This window comes from Nannobrachium achirus (assembly GCF_963921795.1).
Source record: "Nannobrachium achirus genome assembly, chromosome: 10".
Lineage (NCBI taxonomy): Eukaryota > Metazoa > Chordata > Actinopteri > Myctophiformes > Myctophidae > Nannobrachium > Nannobrachium achirus.
The window spans coordinates 2518939-2536931 of record NC_137819.1 but is presented as its reverse complement, the minus strand read 5'-3'; the positions used below and the strand labels follow the sequence as shown (position 1 = coordinate 2536931).

General features: G+C 42.6%; 1 protein-coding gene across 1 annotated transcript in view; it reads left to right on the top strand.

The window, feature by feature from the left end:
* kcnq4 (potassium voltage-gated channel subfamily Q member 4) overlaps nucleotides 1–6957 on the top strand; it is a gene marked incomplete at both ends in the record, with an annotated part of 107480 nt that extends 100523 nt beyond the window's left edge. The window contains 3 exons of the mRNA XM_080734664.1: nucleotides 689–820; nucleotides 4208–4346; nucleotides 6751–6957. Of these exons, the coding sequence (XP_080590790.1) occupies nucleotides 689–820; nucleotides 4208–4346; nucleotides 6751–6957 (478 nt within the window). The remainder of the gene's footprint in view (nucleotides 1–688; nucleotides 821–4207; nucleotides 4347–6750) is intronic.
* Nucleotides 6958–17993: the final 11036 nt, after the last annotated feature.

Below are 17993 nucleotides of genomic sequence, written 5' to 3'. Positions count from 1 at the left end.
CCATACTTTGTTGACGTGAGAACTACTTTTAAAATGACCAGCTCAACATGATCTACCCATCCACAATGTTTTAGCTGAGGGCCTGAGGGAGGCTTTGGATACGTTTGGAATAGCAGCACTGGCGTTACATTTTAGACAAACACACTTGCTGTAAGGGGGAAATAAATGGGACATACTGGGGAAATGTCTTCATCCCATTCTGCATGGAAGTGGTAGGTTTTGGGGTTCTTTGTAATGCTGTATACTGACTCTTGAACAAAGTATTGCATTGGAGGTTTGCCTACTTTAGAAGCCATGAAGGGAGCTGACAGGCCCTTCTTGATGTCATATTGACATTTTCTTTTTATATTTGAATTATATATTTTTAGAGGCATGTCATGTGGTCTACCTGCACACCCTTGGTGATCTACTGGTAGATCACGATCTACCTTTTGGGCACCCCTGCTATAGGTCCACGAAGCAGAATTTTGAATGAGATAAAGAGCAAACAGAGTGTCAACGTGTGTGTGTGTGTGTGTTTGTGTGTGTGTGTGTGTGTGCGTGTGTGCGTGTGTGCGTGTGTGTGTGTGTGTGTGTGTGTGTGTGTGTGTGTGTGTGTGTGCGTGTGTGTGTGTGTGTGTGCGTGTGTGTGTGTGTGTGTGTGTGTGTGTGTGTGTGTGTGTGCGTGTGTGCGTGTGTGTGCGCGCAGGATCCTGAAGTTCTTGGTGGCCAAGAGGAAGTTCAAGGAGACGCTGCGACCGTACGATGTGAAGGATGTGATAGAGCAATATTCTGCTGGACACCTGGACATGCTGGGACGCATCAAGAGCCTGCAGACCCGGTACTCACACACACACACACACACACACACACACACACACACACACACACACACACACACACACACACACACACACACACACACACACACACACACACACACACACACACACAGGGACGTGCTGGCCATTGGGAAAAGCGGGACAACTCCCGAACGGCCGGTCCAGGCCGGCCATTAGGAAAAATAAAATTAAAAATAAAATGTCTGCCTTCGTTCCATTTTGGGGGCTGGGCGGCCAACAAAGTAAATCGTCACTGTCGGGCAGAAACCTTGTATCTCCAAGTTTCAAATTTGTATGTTTTTTCGCAAAGCCCTGCTTCATCATCGCACAAAAGTCGCACAAAAGTCGCACAAAAGTAGTGAAAACAGCACATCTACAAGCACACAACGCCTCGCGGTGCGAGGCGTTGTGTGCTTGTAGATCGGCTGTTTTCACTAGTTTAAATCATTTTTAAAATGATAAATACAAAACAAACGGTTTTGGACAAGGTTTCCACCCGACAACGACGAAATATAACTCATGTAATTGGCCCACTGGCTTGTCACTTGTCATGATCTGAAATGGCAAATCTTTGAGTAGCAGCAGCGCTATAGAGAGAGATCTCTCTCTATAGCGCGCAATGAGGGCCTCTCCAACTCTTTTTCCTGGGCTGAGGGACCCAGCACGTCCCTGCACACACACACACACGCACGCACGCACGCACGCACGCACGCACGCACGCACGCACGCACGCACACACACACACACACACACACACACACACACACACACACACACACACACACACGGGCCATCTGCTACAGATTATAGCTTTAATTTAATGACTCAGTGTATTCAATTTACTCACGTTGTGGACGCATGTCAACCATGTAGGAGCTAGAGGGGGTAGGGGTTGATAGACGGTTGATTGCGACCGTCACGCCGCAGTTACTATCAAAACCTCCACCGGCTGTCTGTCAGTCAGTCTGTCTGTCTGTCTGTCTGTCTGTCACACGTCACACGTCACACATTTGCCCTACTTATATCTCCGCTACCGTTGCCCCTATCCATGCCAAACTTTGCACACACACTCCTTGGCTGCCAAACCACAACCTCCACCCCTCATTTCTCACATGGCCCTCTTCTAGCGCCACCATCTCACATGGCCCTCTTCTAGCGCCACCATGAGTAGGCCGATTCTTGCAAAACACATTTTTGGACACTGCTCCTACAGATTGTGCCCTAAAATCACGCAAAGCGGTACACAGTATTGGATCTGTCCCATTTCCCCTTTTTCCCTCCTGATTGGCTACCATTGCCTTCTAAAGTTTGTGTATGCGACCTGACGGTCGCTTATCTCCCGATTAGGGATTCTTACTGGTAGACCATGCAGACAATATATTATAACCGTTGTTGATAGACTGTGCATTATTATTCATTGACCGTAGGTCGCAGTTAACTATGAAAACCGCCACATCTTGTCCGTAGATCCGCATCTCTATAATGCCTCAATGTCTATAGCTGCAGACCTGTTGTGTCATCACGTCATTGTGACATCACATTCTGTCCTTGTTCCTTGTATGCCCATATATGGAGATCCCTGATGCCATCAATATTAAGCCCATAGCTTGGAATGCACACATATGGACATGTTGTGTGATTCTCATGGTCTATTACATAACACCCTTAGGCGTCTTCGTGGTATATGAGGCGTCTTCGTGGTATATGTATATTTCATATCGCTGTACATTCATCTTATAATCTCACAAATCTTACCTTAATATGGCTTTGAATATAAATCAGCTTCAGAAGCAGGAGAACACGTTCTAAGTAACTGTGGCAGATGGCTATATTTATTACCAGTAAGACGATCCCTAATCGGGAGATAAGCGACCGTTAGGTCGCAGCGTGATTTTAGGCCAAAATGTGTAGGAGCAGTGTCCAAAAATGTGTTTGAAAAAATCGGCCTGATGGTGGCGCTATATGGGACAGATCCATGTTGATGAGATGAGTGTAGACATACTGTGTACCGATTTGCGTGATTTTAGGGCAAAATCTGTAGGAGCAGTGTCCAAAAATGTGTTTGAAAAAATCGGCCTGATGGTGGAGCTATATGGGACAGATCCATGTTGATGACATGAGTGTAGACATACTGTGTAGCGATTTGCGTGATTTTAGGGCAAACTCTGTAGGAGTAGTGTCCAAAAATGTGTTTAAAAAAATCAGCCTGAAGGTGGCGCTATATGGGACAGATCCATGTTGATGACATGAGTGTAGACATACTGTGTAGCGATTTGCGTGATTTTAGGGCAAACTCTGTAAGAGTAGTGTCCAAAAATGTGTTTTGCAAGAATCGGCCTCATGGTGGTGCTAGAAGAGGGCCATGTGAGAAGTGTGTGTGCAAAATTTGGCATGGATCGGGGCAACGGTTGCGGAGATATGAGCAGGGCAAAAGTGTGACGTGTGACGTGTGACGTGTGACGTGTGACTGACGGACGGACGGACAGACAGCCGGTGGAGGTTTTGATAGTAAAGCCCTTTGCACACAGGCGCGTTTATCCGCACGGATAAAACGGAATTTCATTTTTTAAAAAGAAAACAATGATTCTCTACGACCTCATGCACACCGGATCCGAATTAGCCGTGCGACGAGTGGCTGCGGTCGTACGTTTTTTTCTCGATCGAACCCAGTTCGATTCGTGCGTCTTGTCGCATGCGGTAAAAAACTCATCACTCCTTTTATGACTCCTTTTGGGATCCGCAGCGCCGATTCCGCACAGCATTGCACACCAAATCCAATGCGTTTTATTCATACAGCAAACGGAAGGAACGCAACTGTCCTGTGTGCAAAGGGCTTAAGTGCGACCTGACGGTTGCAATTAAAAAAAAGTTTAATGTCCAGTGTTGGTCATTGAGCACTAGAACCCTCCTCTGGGCATGTCATAGTAGGCGGACATTCTACAAAAACAGGAAAACATTCACTGAAAATGGCACAAATTTGTATTAGTTTTAGTCATAGTCTTTTGAATAAAATGTCATTTAGTAGAAACCTGTGTAAAAAACTGACAAAGACATTGTGAAAATAGCCGATCTACATGCTCACAACGCCTCGCAGCGCGAGGCGTTGTGAGCATGTAGATCTGCTGTTTTCACAATAGAAGCGTGTTATACAAAATGTAATGCCTCTTTTCCATGACGACTCCCGTCTTTGCCATACCCTAGCTTTTGCTGAACTGACGCCACTGTGTTGGTACGACAGGGTGGACCAGATCATTGTGTTTGTGTTGGTACGACAGGGTGGACCAGATCATTGTGTTTGTGTTGGTACGACAGGGTGGACCAGATCATTGTGTTTGTGTTGGTACGACAGGGTGGACCAGATCATTGTGTTTGTGTTGGTACGACAGGGTGGACCAGATCATTGGACGAGGAGCCGTCCAGACGGACAAGAAGCTCCGCTCTGAGAAGGGAGAGAAGACGCCTCCGGAGCTGGACGCCCTGGACGAGCTGAGCATGATGGGACGTGTAGTCAAGGTGGAGAAACAGGTACAGTTGGCAGTGGTCCTCAACCTTTTCAGGCCGCGACCCCCAAAATAACCATATTTTTTAATTGGGGACCCCCCCACCCTGACAGGACATTTTCACAATTTCTGCCTCTGATATTTGACAATTTGGCCAATGTTTAATTTGTCATTTTAGACCTGTATTTAAAAAGTCCTTAAATTGTCACTTTAGAAATGTGCAGATACCCTAGTCTATACACTTAAACGTTATGTTGGTTTGTTTATTGTTGAGAGAGAAAGCAATGTTGCACGTTAAGTTAATCATCTGGGGACCCCCTAAAATAATTTGGGTCCCGACCCACAGGTTGAGAACCACTGGTGTAAAGCAACTAAGTAAATTACCGTACTTAAGTACAATTTTGAGGTATTTGTACTTTACTTTAGTATTTCCAATGCAAGTGATTTATGCATTCCAGACTTTTACTGGTAACAGAGTACATTTGCAGTATTGATACTTTTACTTAACTCATCGGGTGCTCACGAGGTGTCAACGCGTCAATCTCTTTGATGTCGTTGGAGGCCCATCACGCGTTTGACGCGTCGTACAGTATTTACAGTAACAATATTAAGTCTTACCGTAACGTTGGGCCTACCCGCGGATGTTGGCCGATGACCGCCGTCTGTTTACATTAGACGCTGAGAGCATCGCGCCGCCGATTTAATCCATTGAATCCAATGCATCACCCAGACTTTAAAGCTCCTTATTTCTGATGTATGTTTTTATGGCAGAAAACAACCTCTTTTCATGGCAAAATGGGCAAATTATGATCGCTAACATTAGCGTTAGGCTACACAGGGTGATTTCTCACAACATCCTGTCTACGGTCATGTGACATGCAAACGTCATCACGCGCGCACGCACGCACTGGGGCGTTGCGCAATACAATGGAGCCGGATCCGGGCACTTAGGTGGGGCTCTGGCGCCATCTCATGGGCACCCAATGTGTTGTTAAGTAAAACATTTGAGTACTTTTTCCACCACCACTGACAGTAGGGGTTTAGTTTGGAAAATACTGCAAGCAGGGCAATCGTGGACAGGTCATACTGTTAGTGTTATGCATTTCAGATCATTGCTTGCATAGCTCAGTGTTTCTCAAACCTTTTTGGCTGCAGTACCCCTTATACTCATTTATGAAGCCAAGTACCCCCTTCCCCTGACTACAGCAGTTTGCTTATACAATGTACATCAAAATTCCAGTTTTAATGCCATTATGTCAAAAATAAAACCGCATAATGGCAAATAAACATTGCTTTCTATTCAATAACAGTTGTGCTAGTCAAGGTATTGATGCATTTTGGTTTAACAATTTACAGATGAGTAGGTTGACACAAAGGCTGTCAATGTTTTGTCATTACCCATAACAGTAAAATACATATTCCCATTTTCTCCTGCACCCCCTGCAGTACCTCTGCGTACCCTTAGGGGTATACACATTTGAGAAACCCTGGTATATGGAGGGTTCCCACTTTCCGTTCCAGGGATCTCCCCCCCCCCCCCCCCCCAGAAGCAAAATTTGAGTTAAAAATGTTCGCTTAAAAAATACATGGTATATTCAAAGATTTCACAACTTTTCATGACTTAAAAATAGCAGATCAGTGCCGCGCTGCGAGCTCTTAGATCTGCAATTTATGCTAAAGTATAAAATCCCATTTAGAACGGGTACACATTATTGTGTAGCCTATCATTATTTTATGCTTTAACTATTGAAAAATAGCAGATATACAAGCTCACAGCTGCGAGCTTGTAGATCTGCTATTTTTTTTAAATCGTGAAAATTAGAATTTTGACCCGATTCTATAAGTGTCTTTTGAAGCCTTCTAAGATTTTTTTGAAAAACCTATGTTTCTATGTCAGCAATCTGGCTAGCCATCGTCAAAGAAAAGGTCCCTTTCACTTAACTGGAGCTCAGTTAGTCTGTTCTTGTAGAGACTACTATGTCAGCGGTTCTCAAACCTTTTCATGTGAAGGACCCCCAAAATGATATGTATTTGGCCACGGACACCCATCTCAAAATATCTAGTTCCAGGGACCCCCCAGAAGCAAAATTTGAGTTACAAACGTTCGCTTTGATTTTTATTTTTTATTTTTTTTGTAGTGAAACATCTTCTGATGCTTAGCTGGGGCACATCATCAGTGATGGACCTGAGATCATTGAATGTTTCGGGCCTTTCGAACATCAGACACCCTCTCTCAGGCGGCCCAAAATACATGAAAATACACCTATTCAAAGATTTGCACACATTTTCACCACTTAAAAAAAAAAAAAAGCAGATCTACAAGCTTGCCGCGCTGTGAGCTTGTATATCTGCTATTTTTCACTGGTTAAAGCATTCAATAATTCTAGGCCTAAAACCCAGTGTGTGTGTGTGTGTGTGTGTGTCTCCAGGTGCAGTCCATAGAGAACAAGGTGGACCTGCTGCTGGGCTTCTACTCGCAGTGCCTGAATAAAGGCTCGTCGTCGCACTTCACGCTGTCCTCGCTGCTGGAGCCCGACCTCACCTCGGACTACCAGAGTCCCACCGACCACCAGGGGGAGCTGTTCCCCTCCGCCAACACGCTCAACAACCTCTCGCAGAGCGGGGCCCTGGAATGACGGCAGAGGCGCGAGAGCCGCCCGGGACTCTCTCATAGGACTCTGTCTCTCTCACACGCACACGTACGCGCACGCTAGGGATGGCATTGTGACAAAAGAAAAATCGCGATTTGTGATAGTGGAAAGTGGGACTGAGTTACCAGGGCCCAAGGTGGAGGGGCCCTAGTAACTTTAGCTATTGAAAAATAGCAGATCTACAAGCTCACAGCGCGGCACGAGTGCCGTGCTGCGAGCTTGTAGATCTGCTATTTTTGAAAAGTCGTGAAAATGTGCGCAAATCTTTGAATAAATGTATTTTTTAAGTGAACATTTGTAACTCAAATTTTGCTTCTGGGGGGTCCCTGGAACTAAATATTTTGAGATGGGGGGGGGGTCCTTTACATGAAAAAGTTTGAGCATCACTGACATGGAAACATAAGTTTCTTGGCACACATTTTCACGATTTTTCAAAAATAGCAGATCTACAAGCTCGCAGCGCGGCACTCGGTGCCGCGCTGTGAGCTTGTATATCTGCTATTTTTCAATAGTTAACATTAATGGGGGGCCCGCAGTGAATCCTTGTACCCAGGGCCCAGAATTTGGTGTGACGCCCCTGCCCCCCAGTCCTATTCACGTTATTCCTGTTATTCCTGGGCGGAACATTTGCCACAAAAAATAGCCGGTCTACAAGGTCTGCTATTTTCGGGCAAAGATATTTGATAGAGAGTGAAAAAAGATTCAAGTACCGATGTTTCCGATGTTTCACCCAGGTTTTTTTCATCTCACTCACGTCACTTTGTCTGCTGACCTCACTCGGCAACGAAATAAACAGAAAATAAACACAAATTAAAATAAAACAATTCACAGCAGGCAAGCAGTGATCGCCCCATGATGTGCACTGCAATGTAGTTTCAAATGCACTACATTGCGGGCTCTTTTTGAGAGGCAGCTTGCCCCAGGAAATGTGCCAATCTCAAAAGGAAACAACGGTACATTATATTATATTATCCGGTACATATTATTATATTACTATAATTAATTATAATAATTATAGTGGGTTAAATGGTACCGGATAAATGCAGCTCGGCAAATAAAAGGTGAATCGATCCCAGTGCATGACGGAGGACAATTTCACGATAAATTAAATCTCCACGATGCGATTATCGCGAGTTTTTTTTATCACGATAAACGATAATATCCCTTATCGTCCCATCCCTAGCACACGCACGCACACACACACACACACACACACACACACACACACACACACACACACACACACACACACACACACACACACACACACACACACACACACACACACACACACACACGCACGCACACACACACGCACGCACAGACAAACCCTTTACTGTACATGCTACTCTGGCAGAACCCTCACCTCAACGAGAACTGAATGAAGACTTGACCTCTCAGTTGCTTTCTGTCTCTCTTTTTTTAGTTGTTCTTTTTTTCCGTTCCTGTGTCGGTATGTCACGGAAGTATGGGACGTCCTCCTAAGCCCCTCGACCATCTTCCGTCTTCCGTCTTCTGTCTTCCAGTGAATGTCTCCAGCCTAGAAGAGAGCTCTGCAGGTAGAACAGTACAGACTTACGGCCAACAGATGGCGCCAACTGAGCAGAAGCCCCAGACAATGCTGCTCAATGCAAAGTCCCACACACACACAGACACAGACACTGACACACATACAAGCACACACACAGTGGTGGAAAAAGTACTCAAATATTTTACTTAAGTAAAAGTAGTCCGGAATTCAAAATGTCCTTGAGTAAAAGTGTGAAAGTGTTGGCACCAGAATGTACTTGAACCAAAAGTTAAAGTACAAAATGTTTGAAAATAGCCATGGTATGAAATAGGCCTAAAGTTGTTTAAATATATATTTTAATATCATAATTTTAAATCTGCAACGTAACTAGAGAACTTAAGTTCTCAAATAATTGTAGTGGAGTAAAAGCACAATATTTGGATCCGAGATGTAGTGGAGTAGAAGCAAAGGTATTTGAAATTGGAAATACTCAAGTAAAGTACAGACACCTCAAAATTGTACTTAAGTACAGTACTTAAGTAAATGTACTTAGTTACTTTACACCACTGCAAACACACACACACACACACACACACACACACACACACACACACACACACGCGCGCGCGCGCGCGCGCGCAAAGGAGAGTGGACGAACGGAACACTGAAATCTACTACTGACTACTGAAGCGTTTTCACTTGCTCGCAGCCTCCTTTGATCCACCTACTGTCTGTACGCCTACTTTTAAAGACGACTTGGAGCTTTGAAGTTTTGTACTCTTTTTTTGTTTGTTTGTTTTTTGTTTTTGAAAAAAAAAAGGTCTTCCAATCTTGATTATAATTGTTTTGTTTTCTTTGTTTCTGTCCACACTGTACAGTACAGTACAGTGTACAGTACAGTACAGTACAGTGTACAGTACAGTACAGTACAGTGTACAGTACAGTACAGTACAGTACAGTGTACAGTACAGTACAGTGTACAGTACAGTACTGTACAGTACGTGTCCCTGTCTTTTTTTTTTTTTTTTTTTTCTTTTTTGGTTGATTCCAAAGAGGTTGCTTAAAACTGTGGTTCTCAACCTGTGGGTCGGGGCCCTTCCTTGAGATAGTTTTGATACCTAAAAAAATAAATAAATCTAGAGTAATCAACAAACTATCCCACTGGCGGAACAAGTCAGAACCGGGCCTGTATGCAAGCCACAATGATCGGGCCCCCAGTGGCGTCAGTTCAGAAAAAGGTAAGGTATGGCAACATGACTGGTCGCGTGCGTGCAAGACACCAGTCATGTTGCCATACCTTAGCAACAGGCATGATACCTGCCCTTTAACCTGTCTGTAAAAAGTGCCCTCTCCAGACCATGAATGCAGTTTTTACTGTGGTGAAAGAAATGCAAATGCCCCTCTTTCTATGCCACACCTGAAGGCAGCATTCAAGAGAATTGCCTCGTCCAAACTCTCCTGAATTAGAATGCCGCACCTCTCTGTGTAGAAATCCATGCTGTACGTCACATCTCCATTATTGACTTGATAATGCTTAGTTCAGTGTGGTGTCAAGCACCGAAAATAGCAGACCTCCAAGCTCACCACGGGTTGTGAGCTTGGAGGTCTGCTATTTTCGATGTTTTCACCAAAAGGCCCTTTTAGAAATGTCAGCCCCTGCCCCTCTAACATTCTCTGCACGTCCCTGTTCTCAGTAGCTTATCATCTCCACCCCCTTCCTCATGTAATGCTTCCCAGCTGTTAGTTCATCATATTTATGTCCAAATGAAGCCTAATTTACATTGTTGTACGACCGCCGTATCGCCGAAAATAAGAGATTTTCAACCAAGGCGGGGGGAAACGCAGTCAGTCTCTAATTCCAGGCCATTTCAGATGCAATACCAAAATGCCCTTTGTTGGCAACGGGGCGCTGTCTTTGGGCTAAAATTGGACCGAGTGCCGTGCTGCGAGCTTGTAGATCTGCTATTTTTGAAAAATCGTGAAAATTTGAATTTTGACCCGATTCTATAAGTGTCTTTTGAATCCTTCAAAGACTTTTTGAAAAACCTATGTTTCTATGTCAGCAATCTGGCTAGCTGTCGTCAAAGAAAAGGTCCTTTTCACTTAAATGGAGCTCAGTTAGGCTGTTCTTGAGAGACTACTATGTCAGTGGTTCTCAAACCTTTTCATGTGAAGGACCCCCAAAATTATATTTATTTGGCCACGGACCCTCCAGGGACCCCCCCAGAAGCAAAATCTTCGTTACAAACGTTCGCTATGAAAATACATATATTCAAAGATTTGCACACATTTTCACGACTTTTTCAAAAATAGCAGATCTACAAGCACTGCGCGGTGAGCTTGTAGAACTGGTTAAAGCATTCAATAATTATAGGCCTAAAACAGTCCACAGACTTGGAAGCTCTCTGTCTCTCTCTCTGTCTCTCTCTATCTACGCCTTGTGGCCAGTAGGACGGTGCACTCATCATCCACGAATGAACCAAAGCAGCCGTTTATCTCCATGAATGCATGATGTGTCTTAAGAAATGGTTTCCAGCTTTATCATTTCACTCCACTGACAGGCGGCGGTGCGCAGCAGGCCAGCAGCAGGGCCCGGATCCACCGTACGTCCGCCCATCTGTGGAATGTCCATTTTTCACCAGCATGTTCTTCTTTGTCGTTGTGTCTAGTTCTTCTTTCGTGTATAGAAAGCACACAATCCATATTGTCGTGGTTGGGTGAAAACCTTGTATGTCCAAAACCGTTTGTTTTGCATTTATCATTTAAAAAATGATTTAAACTAGTGAAAACAGCCGATCTACAAGCACACAACACCTCGGTGCGAGGCGTTGTGTGCTTGTAGATCTGCTGTTTTCACTAGTTTTGTGCGACGGCCTTGTATGATGAAGCAGGGCATTACAAATTTGAAACTTGGAGATACGAGGTTTCCACCCGACAACGACGATATGTTAGTGCAGGGGTCTTGAACAGGGGGTCCGGGACCCCTAAGGGGTACTCTGAGTTACTACAGGGGGGCTGCCAAATCTTTGTGATAAGATCATGTTTTTTACATTAACCACTTGAACCCTAACATCCCTATTCTGAGTGAAAAATTAAGAGGTTTGCAAAGTATCTGACGGTTCAAGTGGTTAAATGTCTGAAAACACATGTTTACTCCACCACGATGACAGTGCTGTCAAACAAGTCTAAGCTGTCTAAGAAAACATTTCTAATCTGCGACACAATTTTATACAATATGTAGTGGGGGTCCCTGCTTCATCTCTCTCAGCTAAGGGGTCCTTGGCCTGAAAACATTTAAGAACACTGTGTTAGTGGACAAAACTGGAGGGAGTGCACACGTACAAAAAAACACACACACACACACACACACACACACACACACACACACACACACACACACACACACACACACACACACACACACACTTGGCTTGCCACCTCACTCTAGTAAAAATGCTGGACGCATACTATGCTGGGAATCTGATCATGAGTAAGCCTGATTTATGCAGAGTGTAACACTTGGAACAGCTATTTTTCTTTATTTAGTCCACGTTCGATATCGAGTTCCAGGTTGGCCAAGTTTCGAGTTTGGCCCGCTTTGTGAGTTAGAGATGTGCCATTTTCAAAACTTCACACGTCTCTGCCATTGACAAGACAGTAGATTTCCAGTGGATTGGCAGAACCTTGAGCTTGTACTTGTAGATCAGTTATTTTTGGTATTTTTATGACCTTCTCTGACTTGGAAGTTTAAACTTTGCTTATATACTTCTGGTGAGAGCATTGTAAAAATGCAAATTGTACACTGGCATTTTTTCATGGATTTTATGGTCTTTTTTGTTTCGTTTTGTCTGATTGCATTTTTGTTCATGCACTCCGTTTGGATGATCTGTCAGGCCAAACAAGATGTCAAATTTATAGGATTTATTTTTTAAAGAAACATTTTTTTGTTTGTTTAAAAGGCGAATGTAAAATATATAAGATAATATATTCCATAATAGTTTTAAATGATGTATGATTTAAAATCTAAAACTGAATCCGTGATTCAGATGACACAAACGACTGTACACGAATACATGTGCCCACTGCCCACACACCAATCTGCAGAGCTATAATACATGCCAATCTTGATAGGATAAATCATTTTCACAGAAGCACAGCTCACCATTTCAATTGGAACGAACGATTATACTCTCTCCCCACTGAGCAATTTGAGGTCTAAATCTCATTCAGATCACATTCTAGCCTAAACCGGACGTTCAGGCTAAAACCGGTCTTTTCTGGGTTTAAAATTGAAAGTTTTTTCAACGTCTATACATAAACCAGGCGTTGTTTCAACGTCATTTAAACGGCTACATTTAGCCGTTGGCGGCCGGCGAAAGTAGTGAAAAATGATGGCAGCCAGCAGGGTTTAAAATCACAATTTTGTGGTTCTGGGAACTGTACCCTACCTGGACTACAGCAACTGATCGAATTTGTAATGCTTTCAAGCGCCGTTAGTATTGGAGCCGCCAGGGTTTGAACTCGCAACAATTTGGAGCTGAAGCATACACTCTAACCGCTGGACCACGAAACCTGCTGCTGTTTGTATAGTGTTGCGCCACTATTAGTATTTGACATATTGCCCCCCACTGTTCATTTCGGATTTATTGTTTGTTGATAACGCAAACTAACTTCATGAATAGCTATTAAAATTATTTTATTTAATCAATAATTTAATTCAATAATAATTGAATAATGGTGGGGGCAGGGGTTTGGGGGGACAGCTGTGTGTGTTTATGTGTGTTGCTGTCAGAATGAATTATGTAACTCAGAGAAGTATGCTGTCCCGAGCAGCGCCACGGCATTATGCCTTTATTGATTAGACTTTTAGAATTTTTCAAAGGATTTACTAAACGGCTTCTACTAGACATCTAATAGCTAGAAAACTGCTCGAGCATTTAAATGGCTATTAAACGTCTATTTAATAGCAGGAAACTTCTCATGAGTAAATATGCAATTATTTAGCAATAACAGTGAGATTGAATCATTTAAACCATAATGTTAGCGTCCGATAATGAACAAATTCGCACAACATCAATATAAATGAGAATATGTTTAATGGTTTAAAAATGGTATAAACCAAGACGTTGAAATATGGTTGAACTATAAACGTTTAAATCGCGGCTAAAACTAACTGGACCATATATTGATCATTGGCTCTTAAAATTATTTTAGTCCAATATTTGAAAGTCAGGTGTCTATATTAAACGTGTTTTTTTCATCGACAAGTGTAGAATAATGCATCAATTGCGATGGGCTAGAATTGGTCTATGTTTCAACAACCATAAACCAGACGTCTAGATCGGGTCTAGTGCTCAGTGGGTCTATATACGTATATTTTTTAAATAGTGAAAATAGGCAATTTACAAGCTCACAACATGTAGCAATGCCACCATTGTGGAACCAAGGTGGTTAATCAGACGAAACGATTTAGCCCATCAAAAAAATAATTCATGCGGTGCAATAATTTAGGCCTATAATATGCATTAAAACATTTTCATATGGATTTGTTGATACTGTATGTACAGTACAACATTTAAAATGATTATTCCGTTAAGCTTCATGAGCACGTAGGTCTGTTGTAAATATGGGTTTCTGTATATCTTGGGTTAATTGCCCAGCCCTAATTCATATACTCCCCTGCAGAGAGGGTCTCAGTTGCAGAGGCATTCATTCATTTGGTCCAAATCAAGCCAGTTGACTCAGGGCTTTCACTCTTTCCATTCAGATCACACACAGATTCAAAAGTGAATGTACTTCATTAAACATATGGCTGGATCTGGTGCTATTGTTACCATAGGACAGAGATTCTCAACCTTCTTAAAACCAAAATAGGACCCCCCCTGAATGAGAATGTTTCCACAGACCTTCTTACCTGGTTAGGTTGATATGCCTCGATCATTTCTGCCCCTGTTCTGAGATTTGTAGATTAGTCCCCACTGCTAAAACGGGCTTATCGTCACTATCCAAAAGCGCCCATTTCGGCCGCTTCAAAAAAAAATGTTTAATGAATCGTCCAGACATCCTTCCTACAGACGCCACACACGGTGTTTTAGCGTTTGAAGGGTTAATAGCTTGTTTATTGGGCTAAGGAAACCGGAGCAGAATGCTGCCTCAAGCTCTCGCGAGATTCTCGCGAGAATTCCGGGTCCTATTTTGGTCTGTATCACTCCTTTAAAGGAGAATTCCAGACTGGATGTTTTACCACGTTAATCTGATGTTATGATACCCCTCAACGATTGGTACAGTATATCATCATTGTCGGGTGGAAACCTTGTATGTCCAAAAGCGTTTGTTTTGTATTTATCATTTAAAAAATGAACAAAACTAGTGAGAACAGACGATCTACAAGCACACAACGCCTCGCACAGCGAAAAAACATACAAATGTGAAACTTGGAGATACAAGGTTTCTTTTTAATCTCGAGTCCTCAGAAGCTTCCGACCGCCAGAGGTGGGATTTTTCGCTACATTGCGTATTTGTATCGCTTGACAATTCCTTATTGCGACCGTAGGTCACATTTAGTATGAAGAACTGCAGATCATGTCTGTCCCGTCACGCCTCATGTCACACTCCATATATGGCCAAGATCCCTGATGTCGTCAATATTAAGCCCATATATGGGAATGCCCATATATGGACATATTGTGTCAGTCTAATGATAACCAGTGTGGTTGTCGCCACGCGAGTCACACTTGCAAATTAATTCCGTCCTTGTCCCTTATATGTCCATATATGGAGATCCCTGATGTTATCAATATTAACTCGCTAGAAATGGTACTTTTTTCCCCCCGCGTCTACCACTGCGTAATGGATGGAATAATATCAGATTACTGTAAGAAAAGCACTCATCCAGAATTCTCCTTTAAGTTCATGGACCCCCAAGACTGACATTAGGAAACAAAACCCCCATTTGATACCATTGTTTTTTGTTTGTTTTTTTCCCTCTGGGACCCTAATTTTACTGTTGGATCTGATCTGGTCTGCTATGGGCCGTGGTTTGGTCCAGAATTCCTTTACTGTTGATGATAGTTGATGATAATTGACAGTGATCTCGGATCAGAATAACCGTTCTTGTACAACATGTACCAATGTAATAATAATGGTGAAGATTAACGGTCAATCATTTAGCTGGGGGGCCCTTCAAAGGTCCCCTGGGAGTCCCCGGACTGCACGTTGAGAATCAATGTAGTGTAATGGTTCTGTCTCTGGATTTGATTATGTATGTACTGTATCTTTGTTTGTTTGTTTTGTCACCTGTATTATTTGAGGGTAAATGTCTTTATTTTCCGGCCTAAATGTGTTGAAATGCCGCCACGTCATTGTCCCCTTCACAGCAAAATGTTCAGTGTTAATTGTACAAAATGTAAGCCGTTTGGGTAAAATCTTTACACCCTTAGACTCAACCACTTAAACGATACTGTACATATTATGTTGTTGTACGATGAACAGCTAAAATAGCTGAAAATCTGTTATTTTCACCATGAACATGAAAAAATATATTATGCCATTTTTTGTTTATAATGACATGGGGCTTGAAGTGGTCAAATGAATACTGACTGTATGGAATACTGAGGTTTATGTGAGAGCGCTGCATTGCATGTTGTCGTTTCATGTGTCTTCAGAAGAAAGCTGTTTGTTTCCGTGGAGAAATGACGGCAAAAATGTTTGTTTGTTTTTTTACATTAATTACTTTCGCCGAGCAGTGTGGTCACTGGTCACTTATTGATTTCTAAAATTAGGCTTTCGCCTGTGTTATATTCTCGCTTGTGTCGCACACCCAAAGTAGCCTCACAACGTGTGCACTTGTAGGTGGGGATATTTTAGTGTGACATTAGCCTACTACTAAGGATAATTCCGGACTATACCCGTTTTCTTACTCTGATGTTATAATATCCCAACGAGTGGTATTGTTTTGTTTTTTTTCTTCTTTCTTTCAGCTCTGAGCATGAGCTGTGGGGTTTAACGGCAAAACGCTTATTTTTAATCTCCCGAAACATTTTTTTTTGTAGATATGTTGTTGACAGTGTTTGTATACTTCCTGAAGTCTCGCAAAACGAGATTTCACCCGTGATTTCGTTCAAAGTTCCCTTTGGGACACAAACACCGTGGAGAGTATTTAGTCATTATGAACGACACAAATCTGCATTCGCGCAATACAAAATAAGCGATTTACCGCTAAACCCCACCGCTCACGCTTGGTGCTGCGACGAACTTGAGATGAATTTATGAAAAAGAAAACTGTACGACTCGTGGAATACAATAACATCAGGAATTCTCCTTTAAAGCGAGATATAAAGCAGGCGGTAGAAAGTCTCGGGTCGTGGCATTAAAGGACAACACCTGTGCCTTCTATGTTTCTAACTCTTGTAACTGAAAGTCTCCCCTTTTTAAATTCTTATGTAAATGCTGCTTTTTTTTGTGGAGGTCACTGTATTCCACTGATATCACAGGAAGACAGCCACATCCCTTTTAGTTTTTTTGTGTTTTTTTTTCTTGTTTTATTATTTGTTTTGCAAAGCCTTGATTTACAAAGAGAGACACAAATCGTATGTAAAAAAAAAGAAAAAAAAAGAAAAGAAAAAAGAAAAATCGGTACAAGACACAATTCTAGGATGTTATTATTTTTGTAATCGCTGCAACCTTTGGTATACTCAGAGTATATTAATATATGCCGACTGGGAGCTGTTTATAGTATTTGTCACTAACATTATCAGGTCCTCCACACGTTGTCGCTGACGCTCGTTGCGTTTGCGTTCACAGGCGCCGCGGCACACGCCGCCGGTGTCGGATCTCATAGCGTGGTAGGGGGGCTGGTGGAGGAGGCATGCGCTTTTTCCCTTTTCTAACGCCATCCCCACTGAACTCCAACTCGGCATGGGTCCCATTCCCCTTAAGCATGTCACATTAGTAGGTCAGAATGGCTTCCACACAACTACCTCTGAGGACCTCTAGGGGGCACTGCTAGACTAGGAAAAAAAAAAGAGATAACCGTCTAATCGACATGAATGCTATGCATGATAAGACTTCTTCTGCACGTTTTCTCTCTCTCTCTCTCTCTCTCTCTCTCTCTCTCTCTCTCTCTCTCTCTCTCTCTTTGTCATTCTCCATAACATCGGCCATTGGTTCACTGACTTGATGCCATTCCACATTCCAGCCCCATCCCCTTAGGAGATTTTTGGCCTAGAAGGTTATTTTAAAGGAGGACTTCACCACTTTTCAACCTATCTTCATTTAATGTCCTCACTAATGTTCATAATGAAATAGCAAAAAAAAAGAAATCTATAGTCTTGTGACATCATCTTTTTATTCCTGAAAAGTTGCAATATTAAAGTGGAAGCTATTGTTCTCGTGATAGTAAAAATAAATTTAAAAAATCTGTCAAACGATGATGTCACAAGACTATGTATTTCTGATTCCCACAGCTCTCTTAAGAGATGTTTTGCTATTTTATGAACATTAGTGAGGAACT